The sequence below is a fragment of the Staurois parvus genome, unplaced genomic scaffold (assembly GCF_062004578.1).
Source record: "Staurois parvus isolate SC_StPar_1 unplaced genomic scaffold, SC_StPar_1.0 ptg000432l, whole genome shotgun sequence".
Classification (NCBI taxonomy): domain Eukaryota; kingdom Metazoa; phylum Chordata; class Amphibia; order Anura; family Ranidae; genus Staurois; species Staurois parvus.
In genome coordinates, this window is record NW_028318228.1 from 1,329,582 (window position 1) to 1,355,590 (window position 26,009).

General features: G+C 45.0%; 1 protein-coding gene across 2 annotated transcripts in view; it reads left to right on the top strand.

Annotated features, from left to right (window-relative positions):
• Positions 1–25,280, top strand: part of LOC149454224 (integrator complex subunit 14-like) — a 74,350-nt gene extending 49,070 nt beyond the window's left edge. The window contains exons 5-10 of one of the 2 annotated variants that reach the window (XM_089687627.1): positions 1,396–1,488; positions 1,564–1,708; positions 5,676–5,809; positions 10,607–10,740; positions 18,102–18,167; positions 23,687–25,280. In XM_089687627.1, coding sequence (XP_089543753.1) covers positions 1,396–1,488; positions 1,564–1,708; positions 5,676–5,809; positions 10,607–10,740; positions 18,102–18,167; positions 23,687–23,938 — 824 coding nt within the window. In that variant the 3' untranslated portion in view covers positions 23,939–25,280. The remainder of the gene's footprint in view (positions 1–1,395; positions 1,489–1,563; positions 1,709–5,675; positions 5,810–10,606; positions 10,741–18,101; positions 18,168–23,686) is intronic. The other variant, XM_089687628.1, reaches the window with a different exon arrangement.
• The last annotated feature ends 729 nt before the right edge of the window (positions 25,281–26,009 follow it).

The window sequence follows — 26,009 nt, forward strand, 5'->3', positions numbered from 1 at the left end:
TTGTTATACTCACTGTGGACCCACCGCACCGCATTCCTGTGCAAATCCCATGCGATTTGTGTGCGGTGCGATCGGAGCCGTACGTTTTGTATGGCTCTAATCACATCGCACCAAAAATGTGCAGGACCCCTTTTTTTTTGGTCCGCACTAGAATCGGATTGCATTGGTATTCACACCTATGCGATCCAATTCTGCACATCACACCGCGTTTTGTGGACCGCTATTGGGGTGTTGTTGACTTAACATACACACCTGCAGCGGTTCGCATGAACGGGGTGCGATTCTGATGCAGTGCGGAATTCGCACAGAAAACGCTGCAAATTTTGCATTGTATCAGTGTGAACCCGGGCTAAAGGGCGTTAAGATAAAAGGTTCTAGAGCTGCCTGATCACTTTTATAGGGCTCTGAATGTGTTCTGGCCTGCAATTTGACAGCAAGGCTCGGTTCACAATACTACGGGCTGTTTTCTGTACAACAAAACATGGCCGCAGGGTCAGCTCATGGTCTTTTTGACCATGCGGTGTCCCTGTGGTTCTTGCATCCGCACTCGCGCTACAGGCCTAAAATGCGTGGTGTCTCGTAAGAGTAGCATGGTTTGGCTGCGGGTGGTTGCGGATGTGGGAAGAGATGCGATTCCTGCGACCAGTCTTAAGGAGTAGTGACTCGCAGATGAGGATTTCTCTGCGCTCTCCTCTACTACGTGCAAACTCCCAGTGATAGACTGAGGGCATTGTGCAATATAGTCTGACTGACTCAGAGTGCTGCTCATATCCCTCCCAGCTTAGCAGAAGTTAAAGAATATAATGAGAAATTCAGGTGCTCCCAAAGTAAGTTGAAGCTGATTCCTTGCCATGTCCCTGTCCACCCCCTTCCCGATCAACATGCAATTATATGTTTTTCAGTCAAGTTATTCTGTTTTCACTGGGTCTGACTGCTGTCTCTTGATGGTAGTGGCCAACAGGCTATTGTAAAGGTTGCAGCACTTTGCCTTGGATCTTCTTTTAAAAACATTACATGAAAGAACACATCCCTGGACACTCTTTAGATGTGCATGTTTCTCCTTGAAGACTTGAGGAGTGCAATTTCTTTGAGGAAGACTTTAGCTGTGCCATTTACTGGTTGATATCCTAAGCCAGGATGCCAAGGATGTGCTCTTTTGTTCATATAACACTTGGGAACAAAATGATTGATGGCAGAGAAAGCTAATAGCTGTGAAAGGGGAGGGCGCCGACCATACAAATCAGGAGAGGAATTGAGCAATGATTGAAAGTAGGTTTAAGATAGTTGCTGGGTGAACTCAATTTACAGAAATATTTTTTTTACTCCCAGTATTGCATGAGCCAGAAGGGTGAATTTTCAGCATGTATTTTCAGTTTGTTGGTATTCTTTCTTCAGAACTGGAAATCATTGGCTTTATTGACATTGCGGACATCTCCAGTCCTCCTGTCCTTTCTCGTCACCTGGTCCTACCTATTGCTGTTAATAAAGGTGAGTATTTAATGAGATGTGGCTTAGCTGGGTCAGGTTGGAAGTGTATGTGCTAATTATTTGATGTCTCCATAGAGGGTGATGATATTGGGGCCGGAATCATGGATGACTTAGAAGATGAGAATTCTGCCAGCCAGATAGCAGGAAAAATCCCAAATTTCTGTGTTCTTCTACATGGTAGCCTGAAGGTGGAGGGTATGGTGGCCTTAGTACAGTTGGGGTAAGTGTGTGTGTATATGTGTGTGTATATAAATATATATATATATATTAATATATATGTGTGTGTGTGTATATGTGTGTGTGTGTATGTGTATATATATATATATATATATGCACAGGTGAAACACGAAAAATTAGAATATCATGCAAAAGTTCATTTATTTCAGTGCAGCAACTTAAAAGGTGAAACTAATATATGAGACTCATTACATGCAAAGCAAGATAGTTCAAGCCGTGATTTGTCATCATTGTGATGATTATGGCTTACAGCTCATGAAAACCCCAAATCCACAATCTTAGAAAATGAGAATATTCCATGCAATCAATAAAACAAGGATTGTACATAGAACAATATTGGACCTCTGAAAAGTAGAAGCATGCATATGTACTCAGTACTTGGTTTGGGCCCCTTTTGCAGCAATTACTGCCTCAATGCGGTGTGGCATGGAAGCTATCAGCCTGTGGCACTGCTGAGGTGTTATGGAAGACCAGGATGCTTCAATAGCGGCCTTCAGCTCTTCTGCATTGTTCGGTCTCATGTCTCTCATCTTTCTCTTGGCAATGCCCCATAGATTCTCTATGGGGTTCAGGTTAGGCGAGTTTGCTTGCCAATCAAGCACAGTAATCCCACGGTCATTGAACCAGGTTTTGGTGCTTTTGGCAGTGTGGGCAGGTGCCAAGTCCTGCTGGAAAATGAAGTCAGCATCCCCATAAAGCTCGTCTGCGGAAGGAAGCATGAAGTGCTCCAAAATCTCCTGGTAGACGGCTGTGTTGACCCTGGACTTAATGAAGCACAGTGGACCAACACCAGCAGATGACATGGCTCCCCAAATCAACACAGACTGTGGAAACTTCACACTGGACTTCAAGCATCTGGCAGTGTGTGCCTCTCCATTCTTCCTCCATACTCGGGGTCCTTGGGCCTCTCCATTCTTCCTCTATACTCGGGGTCCTTGTGCCTCTCCATTCTTCCTCCATACTCGGGGTCCTTGTGCCTCTCCATTCTTCCTCCATACTCGGGGTCCTTGGGCCTCTCCATTCTTCCTCCATACTCGGGGTCCTTGTGCCTCTCCATTCTTCCTCCATACTCTGGGTCCTTGGGCCTCTCCATTCTTCCTTCATACTCGGGGTCCTTGGTATCCAAATGAGATGCAAAAGTTGCTCTCATCAGAAAAGAGGACTTTGGACCACTGAGCAACAGACCAGGTCTGTTTTTCTTTAGCCCAGGTAAGACGCTTCTGACGTTATTTGTTGTTCAGGAGCGGCTTGACAAGAGGAATGCGACATTTGAAGCCCATGTCCAGGATCCATCTGTGTGTGATGGCTCTTGATGCACTGACTCCAGCCTCAGTCCACTCCTTGTGAAAGTCCCCAACACTTTTGAATGGCCTTTTCCTGACAATCCTCTCCAGGCTGCGGTCATCCCTGCTGCTTGTGCACCTTTTTTTCCCACATTTTTCCCTTCCACATAACTTTCTATTAATGTGCTTTGATACAGCACTTTGGGAACATCCAACTTCTTTTGCAATTACCTTTTGAGGCTTTCCCTCCTTATAGAGGGTGTCAATGATGGTTTTCTGCACAACTGTCAGGTCAGCAGCCTTTCCCATGATTGTGATTCCTACTGAACCAGACTGAGAGACCATTTAAAGGCTCAGGAACCCTTTGCAGGTGTTATGGCTTAATGAGCTGATTAGAGTGGGACACTTTGAGCCGAGAATATTGCACCTTTTCACAATATTCTCATTTTCTGAGATTGTGGATTTGGGGTTTTCATGAGCTGTAAGCCATAATCATCACAATGATGACAAATCACGGCTTGAACTATCTTGCTTTGCATGTAATGAGTCTATCTCATATATTAGCTTCACCTTTTAAGTTGCATTACTGAAATAAATGGACTTTTTCACGATATTCAAATTTTTTGAGTTTCACCTGTGTGTGTGTGTATATATATATATATATATATATATATATTGTGGGGTTAGCTCAGGTGGGGGATCTCCTTCCCTGGGACAAAGGTAGACCGTACAGCAGGCTTTCATCAAAATCTGACTGGTTGTCAGCTTTATTTAAAAGGTTTGCAGAAAATAAACAGAACATGAAAATAAACCCTTGCCATCCAGGCACTAACTAAACAAAAGATGATTCCTCTCTCAGAGGTGAAGGGCTTCTCCCTGTCACCAAAACAAAGTAACAGCAAACCTTTTCTTGCAGGTATAGTCCATACACACAGCTCTCTCAGAATACCTCTCTGAGTCCCAGGCCACGAGCGACTCCTTGCTCCAGCCCTGTCCTTTTTATATCACCTGTGGGTGGACATCAGTGGAGTCCAAACTCTGGTCCGGAACCACCTCTGCCATTGTGGCCCCGAAAACCCGGAGTGGACCCTACCTTACACCTCACCGTATGACCTCATGCGAGGTGACACATATCGTCCATCCAACACTTTGCCGTTCATACTGTCACATAATATATATATTGTAATGGGGTTCGCTCGGCAGCGGGGGGGGGGGGGTGACCCCCTGGATGGGTGCACAACACAAAAACACAGGCACAGCACAACAACAGTGGAGGTGAAAAAACAAAAAGGTGCAGTTTATTTACAATATTTACAGGAAAACGCCAGACCAAAAAGAAACATCAAATAAAATCCTGGCCAACTTGACTACTTACTGTACAAACAGCTTCCCTAGCTATCCACTAGGTACAGCCTGATGCTATACCTAGTCGCTGGTAGTTGGAGGCTAGCCACACAGGCTTTTGGCTCCCTGCACACAGATAATATGTTGCTCCCGAGTCAGTTCAGGCACAGATCTGGTTCCAGGTTGGAGCCACTCCCTAAGCAGGCTGGGAAGTTTTATAACAGCCTTAATGAGCCCACTACCTTCAGCTGGGCTCATTACCTCAGTGCCGAAGGACTCAGCACTTCCCCCCCCAGTGGAACAAATCCCCATAGAGTCTGAACCTTGGACAAATGTATCGTCCATCTAGGACGCAACCAGGTGATTTCACCTGCCTACTGTCACTACACACGCACGCGCACACACGCCATAGCATAATGGCCTGTGACCGGTAAAGTGAATAACATTGGTTATCTCATTATGACACCAGAAAGTGGGTGGGATGGATTAGGCAGCAAGTGAACATGTTGTCCCTGAAGTTAATGTGTTTTTGAAAAATGGGCAAGCATAAGGATTTGAGCGACTTTGATAAGGGCTAAATTGTAATGACTAGAGGACTGGGTCAGTGCGACTCCAAAATTGCAGCTCTTGTGTGATGTTCCCAGTCTGCAGGGGTCAGGACCAAACAAAAGTGGTCCAAGGAAGGAAAACCGGTGTCATCGGCGGCCAAGGCTCGTTGATGCACGTGGTGGGGCAAAGACTGCCCTGTGTAGTTTGGTCCAATAGAAGAGCTACTAGAGCTCACACTACTGAAAAAGTTAATGTTGGTTCTGATTGAAAGGTGTCAGAACACACAGAGCATCGCAGATTGTTGTGTATGGGGGCTGTGTAGCCGCAGACCGGTCAGGATGCCCGTGATGACCCGTGTCCACAGCCAAAAGTGCCTACAATGGGCACATGAACCCCAGAACTGGACCACGGAGCAATGGAAGAAGGTGGCCTGGTCTGATGAGTCGTGTTTTTTGTTTTTTTTGTTATATCATGTGGATGGCAAGGTGTGTGTCACTTTCCTGGGGAAGAGATGGCACCAGGATGCAGTATAGGAAGTAGGCAAGCTGGAGAAAGCAGAGTGATGCTTTGTCTAGTGGAGTCCATGTCTCAACAAGTCAGGGCTGCTTTAGCGGCAAAAGGGGGACCTACCCAATAGTAGGTGGCTGGTCATACTGTTTTATGGCTGGTGTGTGTGTTCTATATCTCGAAATAAGTATTCTATAAACTCTTTGATGGTAATAACCTTGTTTTTTTTTTTGTTTTGGTTTTTTTCTTGCCCCGTTACTTCTGTAGGAATGACTGGTGTGGTATGCTGTACTCCCAAGCTGACAGCAAGAAGAAATCCAATCTAATGATGTCTTTGTTTGAGCATGGACCAGAGCCCTTACCCTGGTTGGGGAAAATCTCACAGCTTGGGCCTATATCTGGTACAGTGGAACTAATAAGATGTTACATTTCAGTTGCCCACGTTTTAAGAATCAGTCTGTGAGGCTATAGAGCCGTTTTCTTAACCACTTCCAGTCCGGACACTTTCAGCCCCTTCCAGTCCGGACACTTCCCCCCCCTTCCAGTCCGGACACTTCCCCCCCCTTCCAGTCCGGACACTTTCAGCCCTTTCCAGTCCGGACACTTTCCCCCCCTTCCACTCCGGACACTTTCAGCCCCTTCCAGTCCGGACACTTTCAGCCCCTTCCAGTCCGGACACTTTCAGCCCCTTCCAGTCCGGACACTTTCAGCCCCTTCCAGTCCGGACACTTTCAGCCCCTTCCAGTCCGGACACTTTCAGCCCCTTCCAGTCCGGACACTTTCAGCCCCTTCCAGTCCGGACACTTTGAGCCCCTTCCAGTCCGGACACTTTCAGCCCCTTCCAGTCCGGACACTTTCCCCCCCTTCCAGTCCGGACACTTTCCCCCCCTTCCAGTCCGGACACTTTCCCCCCCTTCCAGTCCGGACACTTTCACCTCCTTCCTGTCCAGGCCAATTTTCAGCTTTCAGAGCTGTTACACTTTGAACGACAATTGCGCAGTCATGCAACACTGTACCCATATGAATTTTTTAGCATTTTCTTTTAAGACAGATAAAGCTTTATGTTGGTGGTATTTATTCACCGCTGGGATTTTTTTTTTTTTTGCTATGTAAATGAAAAAGTCCAAAAATTTTGAAAAAAAGTTTTTCTCTTATAAAATTTTGCAAATAAATAATATTTCATCATAAATCTTGGCCAAAAAGTATTCCGTTATCTTTTTATTAAAAAAAAACAAATTAGTTTATAACCAAAAATTATAATTTTTAAACTTTTTTTTGTTTACATTTTTATTTTTTTTTATATTATGTTTTTTTTTTTTTTTTTTCTTTACATACTGTCACCCTAGCAGTACAGTGTCACCATGGTGACACTGTACTACTTGTGGGGGGTGATGAAGATTTTTTTTTTTTACATTGATTGCTTTTACACCCATAAAGGCTGTAAAAGCAATCATTTCTCCTTCTCTCTAGCTGCATTCTTGCTGCCATTGAGAACTACAGTGTGAGCTGTGATTGGTCACAACTTGTCACATGGTATAAGGCTGTTGTGAATAGCCTTGTACCATGTGACCTCTGTGATCATTCACAGATTTCACACGTAGTAAGCAACGATGTCAGAAGTGACATCTTGCTTACTACTCTGCATGTGATCACTGATTGGCCAATCAGTGATCACATGATCGGGACCTCGCACAGAGGTCCCGTATGACAATCGGTGTTCCACTGTTTTCAGAGGACACAGCTGGCACCGGATCGTGGTGCTGCACGCTTCCAGGGAGCTCGCACAAGCAGGGAGGCCTTTTATAAACGGCCACCTGACCCTGCACTGCCACCGTCCATCCAGCCGTTTATGTACAACGGCCGGACGGGAGGTGGTTAAGACAGACCACTAAGAATGTATGAAGAAGAGGTGCTGGGACTTTGAATGGCGTTCATACAATGTAGTGAGAAGACAAAAACATGCGGAGAGCTCTCTGGCTCATTTTAGGCAGCTCACAACAGGCAAGTCTACCCTCCAGTGGGTACTCCAGCAGGTTACCTCAAAATAAAACATGCACCAATGGAAGGAGCACCAGACCAAAGGATAAGAGTGTCCACATTCATTCATTTACATATTAAAAAAAAAGCAAAAAAACAGCCAACGTGTTTCAGGTGTTAGAAAAAAACGACCCCTTCATCATGGCTTCAGTTAAAAGATCAAGCTTGCTCACACATTTACTGCTGGCCAGTATCTTTCCTGATCCAGCAGTTGGCTTCCTTACACAGATTAACATGGGAAAGCTCCATTTTGAGTCAATTCGAGCTTCTTTTAACTGAAGCCCTGATGAAGGGGGAGTTTTTCTTCTGACCCCCTGAAACGCATTGACTGTTTTTAGTATAATCTATTAAATGACAACTAGAAACTGCCTATGCAGATCACGGGTGCTTGAAGATGGACACAAACTGTGAAGCTTTGACCAAAGTATAAGTGATTTGTAAAGCATTTATTTTCCATTGAAATAATAAACATACTTACCTGCTCTGTGGCCCTGATCCTCCTCTTCTGGGGTCCTTCCCTAGGGTTTTTGGCTCCTTCCCACTGCCGAGTACCCCCCTAGGAAACCGCTTCCTATGGGGACACTTGTACGTGCTTGATCACGAGCCAGGCTGTTTGTGTCTATTCAGACACACTGCCCAGCTTGACCCCGCCTCCACTCTCTGCTTGCAGGGTTTGATTGACAGCAGCAGGAGCCAGTGGCTTCAACTGCTCTCAGCCAAGCCTTTGAGAGCCAAGAGAGACGGCAGAGCTGCTGCTTGCATATGGGTGCAGTGTTGCATGACCGCGCAATTGTCATTCAAAGTGTGATAGCGCTGAAAGCTGAAAATTGGACTGGACAGGAAGGGGGTAAAAGTGTCCGGACTGGAAGTGGTTAAAGTAAAAAAAATCTTTTACCTTTTACAACCACTTTAAATAACTCGCCTACTATAGTTTTATGTCATTTTCGTACCTCCCAAAGCCTGACTGGAAAAACTCCCAGGGGTGGCATCATTCTGCTTGCCTTGTTGCTAGGACGTTGCTAAGACACTCTGAACTGATTCAAACCCCTTACACATGTGCTCTCTCCCCTGTCGCAGTAGCTCTAAGCTCAGCGATGCTGCAGTGGAGAAGATAGTGGACCGCACATGTGCAGGGGTTAGAGAGCATGCTCCTGTGATGATTGGGGGGGTGGGGGGAAGCAGGTACGACTGGCAGTGTCTTAGAAACGTCCTAGCAACAAGGCAGGATGGGTTGATCCTGTCCCTGAGAGTTTTTCAGCCAGGCTTTGCAAGTTATGTAAATAGCCCACACCTATATCCAACTATTATTATTATTATACAGGATTTATGGCACCAACAGTTTGCTCAGCACTTTACAATATAACGGGAGACAATACAGCAACAATACAGTTTAATACAAGAGGGATAGGAGGGCCCTGATCCTGGGAGCTTACAATCTAGGAGGGAGGGGCTAGCGGTACTGTGGTAACTGTGGGGGATGGACTGGTAGGAGGAATAAAAGATTCCATTATTGGCTGAGGGCAGGATAGGCTTCCCTGAAGAGAGAGGTTTTCAGAGATCGCCTAAAAGTGAGCAGAGTAGGCGATAGTCTGCTAAATTGGGGTAGAGAGTTCCAGTTCCAGAGGATGGGGGAAGCTCTGGAGAAGTCCTGGAGACGACCATGGAAGGACAAGACCAGGGAGCCTAGAGAGCAGGAGGTCGTGCGAGGGGCGCAGAGGACAGTTTGGGTGATATTTGGAGACAGTAACTAACTATAGTTAAAGCTGCAGTTCGATTTCATCTCCAGCACCTTTACTTGCTTAGACAGTTTTTTTGGTAATGGTGAACTATCCCTTTTAACATTCTAGCATACTTGGTTGTTACTGGTCTGGGAGATATTAGGGGGGATTTACTAAAACTGGTGCAGCTGTGCATAGTAACCAATCGGCTTCCAGGTTTTATTGTCAAAGCTTAAAGCGGAGTTCCACTCAACCTATCAATAATTAAAAGTCAGCAGCTTCAAAAACTGTAGCTTCTGACTTAAAAAACAGCCATTTACCTGTACCTCGGTCCCGTGGTGTGTCCCCCGCAGCCCCGTTTCACCGGCCGTCCTGTATTCCAGAAAGGCAGCATCTTCAGTGTGGGCACCCTTCATGAATGGTCCTGTAGTCTTCTGGGACCTGTCACGTGTCCCAAAAGACTACAGGGAGGGAGGGAGGACACCTTCTGCTTTCAATTACCTAGGCGATCAGACCGGAAGTGGGAGCTGGTTCCTGTCAAATTTGGGTACCTGCTTCCCCCGCGGGCGCCCGGTGATATCCAATGATCACCGACGGAAGAGGACTGTTTGTTTGCTAACTGTTCTCCTCCCTGTCAGCTCAGGCACACTGCACAGCACAGCCATCCAGAGCAGTGTGATTACAGTGAAACACACATACACACACACACACACACACACACAGCCCTCTAGTAAAAAAACTCACTGCACACAGTTAACCCTTTGATCGCCCCTCATGTTAACCCCTTCCTGCCCAGTGCCATTAGTACAGTGTCAGTGCTTTTTTTTAGCACTGATCACTGTATTGGTGTCACTGGGGATGTCAGTGACACCAAGTCAGTCCCCCCCCCCCTCCAGTGTCAGATTGACCACTGCAGTCGTGCTATACGTCGCTGATCGCCGCCATTACTAGTAGAAAAAAAAATCTCAGTCTATATATACCGCCTTTTGTAAACGCTATAACTTTCATGTAAACCAATTAATTTACACGTATTGGGATTTTATTTAGCAAAGACACGGAGCAGAATACATTTTGGCCTAAATTTATGACGAAACTTGATATTTGATTTTTAATTTTTTTTTTACTGGACATGTTTATTAGCAAAAAAAAATATTTATTTTTCTCAAAATTGTCGGTTTTTTTGTTTTTTTTATTTTTATAGAGCAAAAAATAAAAAACGCACAGGCGATCAAATACCACCGAAACAAAGCTATATTCGTGGGGGGAAAAAAAGGACGTAAATTTCATTTGGGTTGCATGACTGTGCAATTGTCAGTTAAAGTAACGCAGCGCCGTATCGCATAAAATGGCCTGGTCAGGAAGGGGGGTAAATCCTCTGGAGGGCAACTGGTCAAAGTGTAAAATGTTCATTCGTCATATACTGAGAACACATTTCTTTTTTAGATGCCAAGGAGAATCCATATGGTGAAGAAGACAACAAGAGCCCATTTCCCCTGCAACCCAAGTCAAAGAGAAGCTATGCACAGAATGTAACCGTATGGATTAAACCTAGTGGGCTGCAGGTAACTGCCTTGATGGTATGTTCTTAGTTCAGTACTGCGTCCTGTAGTAATGTAGGGTCCAGCAGAAGGAATCGCTGTGCATGGCAGAGAACCAGGTACCCAAGACTCCGGAAAGTATGTCATGTTCTTGGTTCAGTATTGCATACAGTAGTGATGTAGGGTCCAGCAGAAGGAACCACAGTGCATGGTAATGGACCAGATATCCAGGACACCGGAAAGTATGTCAGGTTTCTAGTTCAGTACTACATACAGTAGTAATGTAGGGTCCAGCAGAAGGAATCGCTGTGTGTGGCGGAGAACCAGGTATCCAAGACACCAGAAAGTATGTCATGTTCCTAGTTCAGTACTGCATACAGTAGTAATGTAGGGTTCAGCAGAAGGAATCGCCGTGCGTGGCGGAAAACCAGGTATCCAAGACTCCGTAAAGTATGTTATGTTCTTGGTTCAGTACTGCATACAGTAGTAATGTAGAGTCCAGCAGAAGGAATCCCTGTGCATGGTGGAGAACCACGTATCTAAGACACTGGAAAGTATGTCATGTTCTCGGTTCAGTACTGCATACAGTAGTAATGTTAGGGTTCAGCAGAAGGAATCGCTGTGCATGGCGGAGAGCCAGGTATCCAAGACCCAGGAAAGTATGTTATGTTTCTAGTTCAGTACTGCATACTGTAGTAATGTAGGGTCCAGCAGAAGGAATCGCCGTGCATGGCGGAGAACCAGGTATCCAAGACACCGCAAAGTATGTCATGTTTCTAGTTTAGTATTGCATACAGTAGAAAATGTAGGGTCCAGCAGATGGAATCGCCGTTCATGGCAAGGAACCAGGTTTCCAAGACAGCTGTAAGTGTGTTGGTGGTGGTGACCGATCAACTCCTTCATGATAGTGAAGATTTAACACACCACCCACATAAGTATGTATTCATCTTCTTTCTTTACAGGGTGGATTTATTGTTGGTTTGAAGAGTTGGGAACAAGGTTGCTTTAAAGCCACAGCCGCCATACTTATTGAGGACAATACAAAAATAATAGAGGCTGCTACTGCTGACCTCTACCTTAAAATGCTTGTTGTCTGGCTGTCAGCTAACCGCTTGAGTTTAGTATGTTCTAAGACTCTGAAAAGTACACAGAGCAGAGGATCCATACTACACACTACTTCCCCCAGCACCATTCCACCCTCCCTCCTTGGCCACTGCGCCCATCACACTGACAGGTGCTTGGCTGGATCGTTTTATACTGAAGATGGGCTGAGCCCGATGGGGGAACTGAGAAATTGGTTCCCCCATCAGGTCTGCTCCACATTTGACTGACAACATATGGCAGTGGGCAGATCTATAGGTGTTGTTCAGTCCAATAGTGTCTTTCGACTCTGCTCCGTGCTGTGCACCCCTCTGATCTTTTTTTTGTCGCTGGAGCCCTTTCTGTGTGAGATCCGAGCAGATTGTAATATCTCTGGTTTTCATAAACCATCTGGGGAACATAAAATGACCGCGTTTGCGGACGATCTTATCTCTTTTTCTTAACGACCCTCTTATTGCCCAATATTTTGCAGGTGCTTGGGGACTATGGTAGCCTCTGCTACTTCAAAATCAGCCTCATGAAATCCTTGGCACCGAATATTTCCACCGAGTCCACGGTCCTTAGTCACCTTCGCCCTTCCTTCTCTTTCCGTTGGGCCACGGACTCAATCAGGTACCTGGGCACTAATATTATGCCAGATTCTGCTCTTAAGGAAGACCTTCTCCGATTGGCAATCCCTTACGCTGACATGGTTTGGTCGATGTAGTGCACTTAAGATGACAGTGCTGCCCCGTATACTGTACTTATTACAAGCCCTCCCCATCAAGCTTCCCATCAAGCTTTCGGAAGGTCAATGCCCTATTTCGCACTTATATCTGGTCACATGGGGGGGGTCACGTTTTGCATTCCATGTTCTGACCCTGCCTAAGAGGTGGAGGTGGGGGCTGCCGGATATTCGCTCCTAATATAGAGCCGCTCACCTCACTCGCCTGACTGATTGGCACTGCCATGGTGCTGCCAAACATTGAATGGCCATGGAATTGGAGGACTCTGGGGGCACGCCCCTGTGTTGGCCGTGGCTGCGATGTCCTTTACCTCCCGACCTAGTAGCACGCCCAACTCTTGGTGCCACTCTTGTAGTTACTCGAGAAGCATTCCACAGCACGTCCAACTCTCCAGCGCCTTATTCTCTGGTTACAATTCTGGGAAACCCTGACCTCAGTACAAGAAGACCCTCAATTTGCTTGTCTCACAACTACTGGCTACTCTCACTTAGTGGACTTTCTCAATCCCACTGGGGTCCTTCTTGCCAATGATTTTACTCGACTGTTGGATCCCCCATTGAGTTTCTGGAGAGGTATTCAGCTCCGCTCCTACCTGCTTTCCATTTTGCGTGCTCCTGGTATTTCTTGAAAGTTGAATGCCTTGTGAAGCTCTATGTGACAAGGGAGAACCAATTCACCATAGCCTCTCCATCATCTACTTTTCTCTTATTCCCCCTGGAACCCAATTTTGTTTGTCCTTTCCTATACAATTTTGTTCGTCCTTTCCTGGACAACTCCTTTACCACGTTACAACGGGAAAAGATCTTGCACTTTGCCCATAAGTCTTCTTTGGCCACCAAAGTACAGGAGACCAATTATAAGCTCCTCACACGTTGGTACCGGGTGCCGTCTAAACTTCACCATATTTCGTCATAGCTTCCTGATGTGTGTTGGCGATGTGGTGCCAATGGTGGCACTCTCCTCCATGTCGTTTGGCAGTGCTCAAGGCTTCAGCCCTTTTGGTGAGGGGTGACTGACATTCTCAAACAACTTACCACTGTGGACCTGCGAGTAGTTCTCCAAGGTGAACGAGCTTAGGAACATGGAGGATCTCACGGCCACCCTGTATAATGAGATATTTTGGAACACCTGGCGCCCTTGGCAATATTTTGTGTTTTACAGATGCATACCTGACTGAATATACTCAGTGAATGTCTTGCCTCTGAATTTATTCTCTCTCGAGAAGAGGAGATTAAGGGGGGATATGATCTCCATGTGTAATACATAAGGGGGGATATGATCACCATGTATAATACATAAGGGGGGATATGATCTCCATGTATAATACATAAGGGGGGGATATGATCTCCATGTATAATACATAAGGGGGATATGATCTCCATGTATAATACATAAGGGGGGATATGATCTCCATGTATAATACATAAGGGGGGGATATGATCTCCATGTATAATACATAAGGGGGGATATGATCTCCATGTATAATACATAGGGGGGGGGGGGGATATGATCTCCATGTATAATACATAAGGGGGGATATGATCTCCATGTATAATACATAAGGGGGGATATGATCTCCATGTATAATACATAGGGGGGGGGATATGATCTCCATGTATAATACATAAGGGGGGATATGATCTCCATGTATAATACATAAGGGGGGGATATGATCACCATGTATAATACATAAGGGGGGGGATATGATCTCCATGTATAATACATAAGGGGGGATATGATCTCCATGTATAATACATAAGGGGGGGGATATGATCTCCATGTATAATACATAAGGGGGAGGAGATATGATCTCCATGTATAATACATAAGGGGGGATATGATCTCCATGTATAATACATAAGGGGGGGGGATATGATCTCCATGTATAATACATAAGGGGGGATGTGATCTCCATGTATAATACATAAGGGGGGGGTATGATCACCATGTATAATACATAAGGGGGGGGGGGATATGATCTCCATGTATAATACATAAGGGGGGGATATGATCTCCATGTATAATACATAAGGGGGGGGGATATGATCTCCATGTATAATACATAAGGGGGGGGGATATGATCTCCATGTATAATACATAAAGGGGGGGATATGATCTCCATGTATAATACATAAGGGGGGGGATATGATCTCCATGTATAATACATAAGGGGGGGTATGATCTCCATGTATAATACATAAGCGGGGGATATGATCTCCATGTATAATACATAAGGGGGGGATATGATCTCCATGTATAATACATAAGGGGGGATATGATCTCCATGTATAATACATAAGGGGAGATATGATCTCCATGTATAATACATAAGGGGGGATATGATCTCCATGTATAATACATAAGGGGGATATGATCTCCATGTATAATACATAAGGGGAGATATGATCACCATGTATAATACATAAGGGGGATATGATCTCCATGTATAATACATAAGGGGGGTATGATCTCCATGTATAATACATATGGGGGGGATATGATCTCCATGTATAATACATAAGGGGGGATATGATCTCCATGTATAATACATAAGGGGGGATATGATCTCCATGTATAATACATAAGGGGGGGGTATGATCTCCATGTATAATACATAAGTGGGGGATATGATCTCCATGTATAATACATAAGGGGAGGATATGATCACCATGTATAATACATAAGGGGGATATGATCTCCATGTATAATACATAAGGGGGGGTATGATCTCCATGTATAATACATAAGGGGGGGACATGATCTCCATGTATAATACATAAGGGGGGATATGATCTCCATGTATAATACATAAGGGGGGATATGATCTCCATGTATAATACATAAGGGGGATATGATCTCCATGTACAATACATAAGGGGGGATATGATCTCCATGTATAATACATAAGGGGGGATATGATCTCCATGTATAAATACATCAGTGGTTATATAGTGAACTCGGTGTAGTTATTCCCCCTGAGGTCATCACAGAGGACAAGGGGGCGCTCTTTACACCTGGAGGAAAAGAAATGTAATCTCCAAACACGGAAAGGTTTGAGCTGAGAACATATGGAATAGACTCCCTCAAGAGTTGGTTGTGGCCAGCTCAGTGGATTGCTGTAGGAAATTCCTGGATATAACTGGATATAACATTTATAGGGAAAGTTGATCCAGGGAATATCCGATTGCCTCTCGGGGGATCAGGAAGGAATTTTTCCTCCTGCAGGAGCAAATTGGATCGTGCTTTGCTGGGTTTTTTGCCTTCCTCTGGATCAACTGTGGGTGTAGGATTAGAACTTTTTTTTTTTTCTATGGTTGAACTGGATGGACTTTTGTCTTTTTTCAGCCAGACTAACTATGTAACATGGCTTGACCTCTCACTCCAGGAGGGGATGCAACCCCCAAGGCTCTTGTTCTGTTTCTCCTATATCCCATCTCTCCTCTCCCTCTGCTCTCTCCTTTTCATTTAACTCTCTCTGCGCCTTTCTGACTTTGTTTTTCTTTTTTCCTATCTGTCCCAGCCCCTACAGTATCCTACTGTGGGGTCCCCCCTCACTTTTTCCCCCCATTCTATTATGTCTTTTCGATACTGGTAGAGTTTTTTCTCTCTCGGTTTGATATTCTCTCTATGTTCTTTTTCACATCTTTGTAACTATACATTCGATCCGCTCTCTTTGTGCTTTGGCATAATCCTCCTTTTCTTAGGATGTCATTTAAACGATCACCCGATGATTTGTTCTGGTCCTGTTTTGTTGTCATACAGTATATGTGCTGTTTCATTCGCTCTTGATACTTTCTTCTCACATGCAAACTTGATGAACCCCTAAAGATTCTATGTGACTATTTCAGGCTTGGTCTAGATTTTTTTCCTGTATTCTGGTGAATCTTTCTCCTGGTTCTTTTTATTGTATGTTAATTTCACCAATAAATAATTACAAAAAAAAAAAAAAAGTATCACTTTAATTACTGCCAGTTTCCTAAACAGAAAACTTGTTAATTCTTTAAGAATTTGTCACTGATAGATTCTTGAAGCGGCGTATGGTAGCATCAATGCATACCGTAGTTCTTAACCATTTCAATACCGGGCAATTTTACACCTTCCTGCTCAGGCCAATTTTCAGGTTTCAGCGCTCTCACACTTTGAATGACAATTGCGCGGTCATACAACATTGTACCCAAACTAAAATTTTATCATTTTCTTCACACAACTAGAGCTTTCTTTTGGTGGTATTTAATCACCGCCGGGGTTTTTATTTTTTGCTAAATTAACAAAAAAAGACCAAAAATTTAAAAAAAACCACGTTTTTCTTTTGTTTCTGTTATAAAAGTTTGCAAATAAATAATTGTTCTTCATAAATTTAGGCCGAGATGTATTCTGCTACATGTCTTTGGTGAAAATAACCCAAATTAGGATGTATTTTTTAGTTTGTAGGAAAGTTATAGAGTTCACAAACTATGGTATAGATCTGAATATTGATCAATCCTGAAGTACCGATGGCCAATCTAATTTCTTGAGGTCCAGGAATTTCAGAACAGTACAGATATCCCCTAAATGACCCATTTTTGCAGAGTAGACAGTCCAACGTACTTCATAAGAAACGTGGCGAGTTTTTTGAAGTTGTATTTTTTTTAGTCATAATTTTTCGGAAAATGAAAAAATGCAAAAAATTATTTTCACTATTTTTTTTTTTTTACATACTGTCACCAGTGCAGTACAGCGTCTTCTTATAACTGGCATGGCGGTGATCAGAGACACTGACTGGTGACAGTATGAAAAAAAATATATATATATTTTTTTTTATTTATTTATTTTTTATTACATTTTGTTTCTTTTTTTTTAATATTTTTTTTTCATATTTCACTATGTCCAAAGTAGTACAATGTTACCATAGTAACATTGTACTACTTTGGGGAAGTGATCAGTATTTTTTTATTTTTTACACAATTTGCTTATAGCAAAGAATTACTTTGCTATAAGCAAGCATTTACCTGAATGACATCGATTCATTCAGGGTTTTCTTTTTTTTTTTTTTTTTTTTTTTTTTTTTTTTGTGCTTAGCTGTGATTTGGCCACAGCTAATCACATGACATGTGCATGTGATTAGCTTTGACCATTCACCGCTAGACAGTAGTATACAATGGATAGCATGAATAAAACCATCCATTGTATACAACTGTCATGTGACCTGCTGTGATTGGTCACAGCAGGTCACATGGTACTGGCAACGGGGGCTGATACTCAGATCTGTCATTGGCCGTGTCTGAGGTACACGGCCAGTGACAGATCGCGCCGCTGCGCGGCTCTGCAAGCGCGAAAAGTACGCATGTGCGGGAGGACGGAACGCTGATGACATTTGCCGGCCGCCATTCGGCCATAGGGCGGGCGGCAAATGGTTAAAGGAACTACCACCAGAAAAATGGCATTAAAGCCGTTTTGAATTGACGCCCTCATATTGTACCGTAGTTGTCAGCATTAAAAATTAGCAGTTCTTGCAGTTGTTAAAATCAGTAGTGTATGGAACCCTCTTGCTTGTTTGCCACATTTTACTTTTTTTTTCTTTTTCTTTTTTGTTAGACTGATGTGCAGAAGATTCTGCGGAATGCCAGGAAACTTCCGGAGAAAATGCAGACGTTCTACAAAGTAAGATAAAGTTCCCAATATCTTTTACTTCTTTATTTATTAAAGCGGAGTTCCACCCAAAAGGGGAAGTCCTGCTTTAAAGATTGGTCCCCCGCTCCCTATTAAAGATTGGTACCTTTGAGGAGCTGGTACCCGAATTTGACAGGTACCCGCTCCCACTTCCACTGCGATCGCCTAGGAGATCGGAAACGGAAATTGTCCTCCCTCCCCGAAGTCTTGTGGGACACGTGACAGGTCCCAGAAGACAACGGGGCCATTCAGGAAGCGCAGCTCTACTCACGCAGTGGGCACCCGGCTGTGAAGCCGCAAGCTGTCACAGCCGGGTGCCCACACTGACGATGCCGGCGCCGGGGAGAGAAGACGGCCGGTGAAACCAGCTGTGGTGAGGCCGTCGCCATCTTGAAGTGGTGTGCCCACACTGAAGATGCCGGCGCCTGGAATACACGACAGACGGTTAAAAAACGCTGCGGCGGGGGGCAACGCGGGATCGTGGGACAGGTAAGTGGCTGTTTTTTTAAATGTCAGCAGCTATAGTTTTTGTAGCTGCTGACTTTTATTTTTTTACAGATTGAGTGGAACTCTGCTTTAAGATGAAACAATTCTTTGATTAGTAGGATGCTGTGCAAACAAACCTAAAAGAGGAAGTGGAAGCAAAAGAATAATAGAGGTATTATCCCCGGCTCTTCCATCCTGACTTGTGCTCCATCTCTGTAGCCTCTCTGAATCTGTTTTGAGGTTGAGAAGCCAAGCCTGGACATTTTACAGCACCTTCGTTTATTTATAAGGGATCTTTATCTTTTGAGTAACAATTTTTCTTAATTTTTAGTATTTTCCAAAGATGTGTTTAATAAATTAAGCAATAACTTTTGATCATGTCTCAGCTGGCCTGCTCTTCTTCTTCTTTCTTTTTTTTTTTTTTTTTTATGATGTATTGCAGGAAGATGTTCACTGATGCTGTGCCTAGTCAGCTTTCTGTTCATTTTCTACCGGTAGTATACCGAACTATAGCTGATGTTTTGCTGTTGAGCCAGCTTTTTAGGTATGTTACACTATATGCAAAAAGTTCAGTATGTGGACATCACTCCAAATGTGATTCTCGTAGTTTCCCGTGAAGGGTACTAATAATGCTACAGTATTCAGACATTTTAGGCCAGGGTTTCTCAACCAGGGTTCCTCCAGAGGTTGCCAGGGGTTCCTTGAGCAATGAGCAATTTTTGCCTCTCAGGTAAGTTCCCGCTGACACCATTGATATTTTTAGCAATCTGTAAGGGGGTAATTCTTCCCAATGACCACAAGTGTGAGGAGCATTGTTCCCAATGACCACAAGTGTGAGGAGCATTGTTCCCAATGACAACAAGTGTGAGGAGCATTCTTCCCAATGACCACAAGTGTGTGGAGCATTCTTCCCAATGACCACAAGTGTGAGGAGAATTCTTCCCACTGACCACAAGTGTGAGGAGCATTCTTCCCAATGACCACACGTGTGAGGAGCATTCTTCCCAATGACCACAAGTGTGAGGGGCATTCTTCCCAATGACCACAAGTGTGAGGAGCATTCTTCCCACTGACGACAAGTGTGAGGAGCATTCTTCCCACTGTCCACAAGTGTGAGGAGCGTTCTTCCCACTGTCCACAAGTGTGAGGAGCATTCTTCCCACTGTCCACAAGTGTGAGGAGCATTCTTCCCAATGACCACAAGTGTGAAGAGCATTCTTCCCAATGACCACAAGTGTGAGGAGCATTCTTTCCAATGACCACAAGTGTGAGGAGCATTCTTCCCAATGACCACAAGTGTGAGGAGCATTCTTCCCACTGACCACAAGTGTGAGGAGCATTCTTCCCAATGACCACAAGTGTGAGGAGCATTCTTCCCAATGACCAAGAGTGTGAGGAGCATTCTTCCCAATGACCACAAGTGTGAGGAGCATTCTTCCCACTGACCACAAGTGTGAGGAGCATTCTTCCCACTGACCACAAGTGTGAGGAGCATTCTTCCCACTGACCACAAGTGTGAGGAGCATTCTTCCCAATGACCACAAGTGTGAGGAGCATTCTTCCCACTGACCACAAGTGTGAGGAGCATTCTTCCCACTGACCACAAGTGTGAGGAGCATTCTTCCCACTATCCACAAGTGTCAGGAGCATTCTTCCCACTGTCCACAAGTGTGAGGAGCATTCTTCCCACTGTCCACAAGTGTGAGGAGCATTCTTCCCAATGACCACAAGTGTCAGGAGCATTCTTCCCAATGACCACAAGTAAGAGGAGCATTCTTCCCAATGACCACAAGTAAGAGGAGCATTCTTCCCAATGACCACAAGTGTAAGGAGCATTCTTCCCAATGACCACAAGTGTGAGGAGCATTCTTCCCAATGACCACAAGTGTGAGGAGCATTCTTCCCAATGACCACAAGTGTGAGGAGCATTCTTCCCAATGACCACAAGTGTGAGGAGAATTCTTACCTCTGACTATCACACTAATGCATCATGAATAGTAAATAAAGCCATTATTAGCAGGGGTTCCCTGAGACCGGAAAGTTAAATCAAGGCTTCCTCTGTGTTAAAAAGGTTCACAGAGGCTGTTTTAGACAATTGTGTGCTACTAACCTTGTGGCAACAGTTTTAGGATGGTCTTTTTTTCTGTTCAGCAAAACTGTGCACAAAGCCAGGTTTATAGACACAATGGAGGTGGGGGGATTTACTAACAATAGAGCATGCAAAATCTGGTATGGCTCTGCATAGAAACTAATGGGCTTCCAGGTTTTAGTCCTCATGCACACCTGATGTTTTTACAGCTGCTGTTTTTGGCTTTTGATGTTTTTTGTTTTTCTTTCTACAGCCAGTAAACCCCCCAGCATGTTATCCCATGTGTCCATACACACATAGACTGGAATCAGCATTTTTTGGCAGGGGTGTTTTTTGGCTGGAAAAAACCCCCAGAACTAGTGGGTTTCTAGAGGAGTATTTTAGCTGTAAAAACGCTCTAATGCTAAAAACGCTGAAAAACTCAGGTTTTTCCTGAGCAGCGTTTTCAAAACGCCCTCCCCCCAGTGTGTATGGAGCCTTATTGTCAAAGCTTAGTTGAACAAGCTGAAGTTGGAAGCTGATTGGTTACCATGTACGTCTGCACCAGATTCTGAGTGCTCCAGTTTAGTAAATCTTCCCCATGGCTTGATGTGGAGGAACTGCACAGGCACCTTTCTGGTAGAATGCAAATGCAAGCCAAGTCTTCTAATCCAGTATCAATATCTGATGTCACAGGTGCTCTTTCAGGCTAAATGACTAAAACAAATCTGGCGCAATGTCCTCCCAGGATGGTGGCGGCTGTTATAGCAGTGTAGCAGATGAGGGGGGTGGAGCTCTTGGATTTAGCGCCATATAATTGCCAGTGATTTTGAAATGGGACATCCAACAAGCTTATTTAGCTGTGATTGTCTGGACACAACAAACGTTTGGCCATGTATTGCATACTGTATTAGCAGGTTACCCTTGGAACATGTATGTTTTAAAATTCACACATTTTTAAACCCTTCTGCCCAGCCCTGCTATTGCTTTAGTTGGGCTATATCATCCGGGGGGTTGTGATGGTCTGCCCAGTCACACAGGGTCGTGGATAAAGGGGTACCACCTGTCCTCCTGTATGGGCCCCGGGCTAGCAGGGGGGCCCAGGCAGCTGGGTGAATCTGATGTGGGCAGGGAGGGTGATTGGCACAGTGGGGGCAATTACTGGAACAGATTCCATGTATGGCTCTCTGCAGTAGCTGAAATCTGGCTTTTTCTCCTCTCCCTCCCGATGGCATTCAGCTGCTGCAGAGAGAGCTATAGAGGGGATTGGTTCCAGTAATTGACCCGCCACACCCATAAACCTCAGTGTGCACTATATGTTTCTCCCTGCTACCCAGGCCCCATTGTATTCCTCTCCTTCCCACCGGTTGCTGCCAGCACACAACAGGATCCTTTTCGTAATGAAAAAATGCAGTAATGTAACGAGTCATCTGCTGGGGCACCTGCTGAAAAAAAAAAATTGCTAGCAATTAAAAAATAAGAAACAAACGGTATGGAGTAGCGTTCTCCAAACCCCCCCCCCAAAAAAAAAAATCCATAGCAAGCCCTTTGGGTCTGGTATGGATTTTGAGGGGAACCTCCACGGCAAGCAAAATAAAAAAAATAGTGTGGGGATTTCTGAGCGTGCAGGTCAGGAAGGGGGGGGTGGGTGGGTGTTGGGGCTGGGGGCAAGCAAGAAGTCACCCCCCCTTCCCAACATGGGGGGGCAGCTCTGCTCCCCCATTGATGCCACAAGGGGGCGTGGTCACCGGTTGACTTTGCCCCTTAGTTATTTAAGAACTGTCAGGCAGCGGAGCTGTGGGGGAGTCTTTGTCGGGAGCGGAGCCCTTTTTTTTTTTTTTTTTGGTTTGTTAGGAAGTTCCAGTAATTGACCCCCCCACCCCCGCCACACCGATAAGCCTCAGCGTGCACTATATGTTTCCCCCTGCTACCCAGGCCCCGTTGTAAAAATGCAGTAATGTAACGAGTCATCCGCTGGGCACCTGCTGAAGAAAAAAAATTGCTAGCAATTAAAAAATAAGAAAAAAACGGTATGGAGTAGCGTTCTCCAAACCCCCCCCCCCAAAAAAAAAATCCATAGCAAGCCCTTTGGGTCTGGTATGGATTTTGAGGGAAACCTCCACGGCAAGCAAAAAAAAATGGTGTGGGGATTTCTGAGCATGCAGGTCAGGAAGGGGTGGGTGGGTGTTGGGGCTGAGGGCGAACAAGCAGTCACCCCCCCCTTCTCAACATGGGTGGGCAGCTCTGCTCCAGTCATTGATACCACTAGGGGGGCGTGGTCACCGGTTGACCTTGCCCCTTAGTTATTTAAGAACTGTCAGGCAGCAGAGCTGTCAGACGGGGAGTCTTTGTCGGGAGCGGAGCCCTTTTTTTTTTCTTTTTTTTTTTTTGTTGGGAAGGCGGTGGCAGCGGGCATTGTGATTGACGAGGGCTCTAAACCAGGGGATGTTTTTTATATTTTTGTTTTTTTTAATAAAGGACTTGTCAAAAGGGCATGTGGGCTGGTATGGTTTTGGCAGGGAGGGCGTGACAACCTGCTGGCAGCTGATGACTCGTTACATTACCGCATGTTTTCACTAACTCATGCTGTATTTTGGTACACTTTTTTTAGTGAATGCCAAAATTTTTTTTGAAACATACTTGGATGCGGTAAGATACCGCTTTGCGAATTGTCCCCACAGACCTAAAACGTATTCTGCAAGAAGAGAGTTTTCAGCACCGCATCACTTGCATTGCGTTCTTGCTGGAAGAATCTGCAAACATGCTGGCATGAATACATAGAAGAAGCTGGTTTTGTTCCCATAAGAATACATTCAATGTAGAAGATGGGCATACAGGGTGGTGATAGCCTCTTCTGCTGCCTGCTCCTGTACTTCCAATATAGGATGCTACTTTTAATGGCGTTTTGTGTCTTTCTTGTCTCACGTGACATTCTTGCTTGTGATTTTTCTCTCAGGAGTTGAATCATCTTCGAAAGGCAGCACTTGCCTTCGGGTTCCTGGACCTCTTGAAGGGAGTGTCTGATATGCTGGAGAGGGAATGTACTCTGCTTCCTGACAACGCTCATCCTGATGCCGCCTTCCAGCTCTCACATGCAGCAGCTCAACTCAAACTGGCCAGCACTAGAACCTCTGACCACGCTTCCTATGACAATAACATTGCGCCTCTGCAGACGGACTTCTCTGGCCATGGCTCTGAAAGAATGTGAAGACCGGATCTATATCCTTGTGGGGCCTCAGCGGAGGACTTCTCCTCCACCTTGGAAAGCCGGTTGGCTTTCTAGCAAGTAAACCACTGCAGACTTCCAGAACCTGCCACAAAATAATTCACTGGTAATGGGCCAGGACTGAGAACCCGTTGGCTCAGGTATAGCTGCCCGAAATGTGGAAGCACAGTAATCTCTATTGATATGTGTACTGTATATAGTAACATCAGGAACCACACAGGTCTGCGGATCCTAGGATTACAAGGCTTGCCTGTTTCCACTTTCCTGTGGCAATATGTGGCCCTAATTTCCATGTTTTGTAACTGATGGGAAAATTTTTTGCAAGAATTGCACTATACCAGTAGCAAGGATGTACAGGTATCTAAACGACTTGTATACAAAGGGTTTCCTAAATGTGTTAAAATCTCTCTTGGACCAGTAAGTGATCATTACTTTTTGCTATAGAAGGCTCATCGCTGAATGTCTGCTAGTGTCAAACATCCTCTTAAGTCCGGAATAAATGTTCTGGCAGGTCTTGAAGGGACACCATTATGGCAAAGGCTGAATTTTTACCATCCATCATTCTGAAAACAGATTAAAGCTTCTAAGGGCAACCTTAAGCTGGTGCTATGTGGGGGTGGGGATATTGGCACATTCTGAAGTTCTTGGATTTTTCCAAGAATCTCCAAGAATCTGATCACTCATCTCTGACCTATGACCTTACCCCCTTGTGGAGGGCTGAGCTGTAATTTGCAAAGTAATAAGCCTTTTGCTCACAGGGGGGATTATTTTTCAAAACGCTCTTCAGTTTTAGTGAGGTTTGTGGACCAGTGGACTTTGTAGGCACATATACATCAATCCTAAATGAAATAAATATGAAGGAGGAGCCTGCACGCTGTGACGTGACGCCGCCGGAACACGGAGGTCCGGCGGCCATCTTTATACACAAGCTGGTTAGTCATCAAGCAGCTTTAACCCCTTTGCGCCGGTGCCTCCCGACCCTTTAAGGGTTTCAGCAGCCGGGGGGCAGGGTTTAGGGTCATGTGACCGCCGTGACACCCCGTCACATGATCAAGAAAGGTCCCGATCGAAAGAGGAGATCGGGACCTTTCCGTGAGTACCGGACATGTGTGCTGGGAGCGTGCAGGGCGCGCGCTCTCAGCACATATGTCTTTTTTTAATAGAACGCAAATGTGCGGCCGCTCGGTGTCTAGGCCCAGACGCTGGGAGGCCGCACATTTACGTTCGGCCGGCGTGAAGAGGTTAAGCTGCATGTATCTCCTGCTAATTTTGGAATGCTTTCTGGAATTTTAACCCTTTAATAAAATCTGGTATTTAATTACTACACTATGGGCAATATCCATTTTTACTCTGTACCGAGCATTTAATTCCCCAGAAACCCTGTTGACCACCCCAGCATCCAGAGGAGGGCAATCCACCACGCTCCAGCTTATCCTATAGGGGACCTATAGGAAAATTTCACCACAAAAACCACGATATTTCGTGAAACATTCGGCAAAACGTTCCACAAAGTAATAGCACACCAATCGGGAACAATCCGCACGTTTTGATATATTACTTGTCTTTGTAGTGTTAAAACTGTGGGAGGAGTTAGCGTGGCAAATTTAGCTATAATAAGAATAAAAATAAGAACTAGAAAAGCTAAAATTTCTGGGGAAATTGTGTGAAGTGTTCTTGCCTCCACCAGTAGTCTACAACTGGAGTGGGCGGACATTTTTAGTGGCAGCAGGGATAGCTGAACATTTTGATATAAGATTTTGTGCAGGTGGGCTCAGGGGCCGACTGACAACTCATGGGGCCCCCGGGCAATAGGGGATCATGGGGCCCCTGTGTCCTTGCCCAAACTCAAAAAAGCCTATGAAAAAGGTACCAGGGGCATCTCATTGGGCCCCCTACTGACCCCCCGGGCAATAGGGGATCATGGGGCCCCTGTGTCCTTGCCCAAACTCAAAAAAGTTTATGAAAAAGGTACCAGGGGCATCTCATGGGGCCCCCTACTGACCTCGGGCCCTCGGGCAGTGCCTGAGTTTCCAAATGGTCAGTCCGCCCCTGG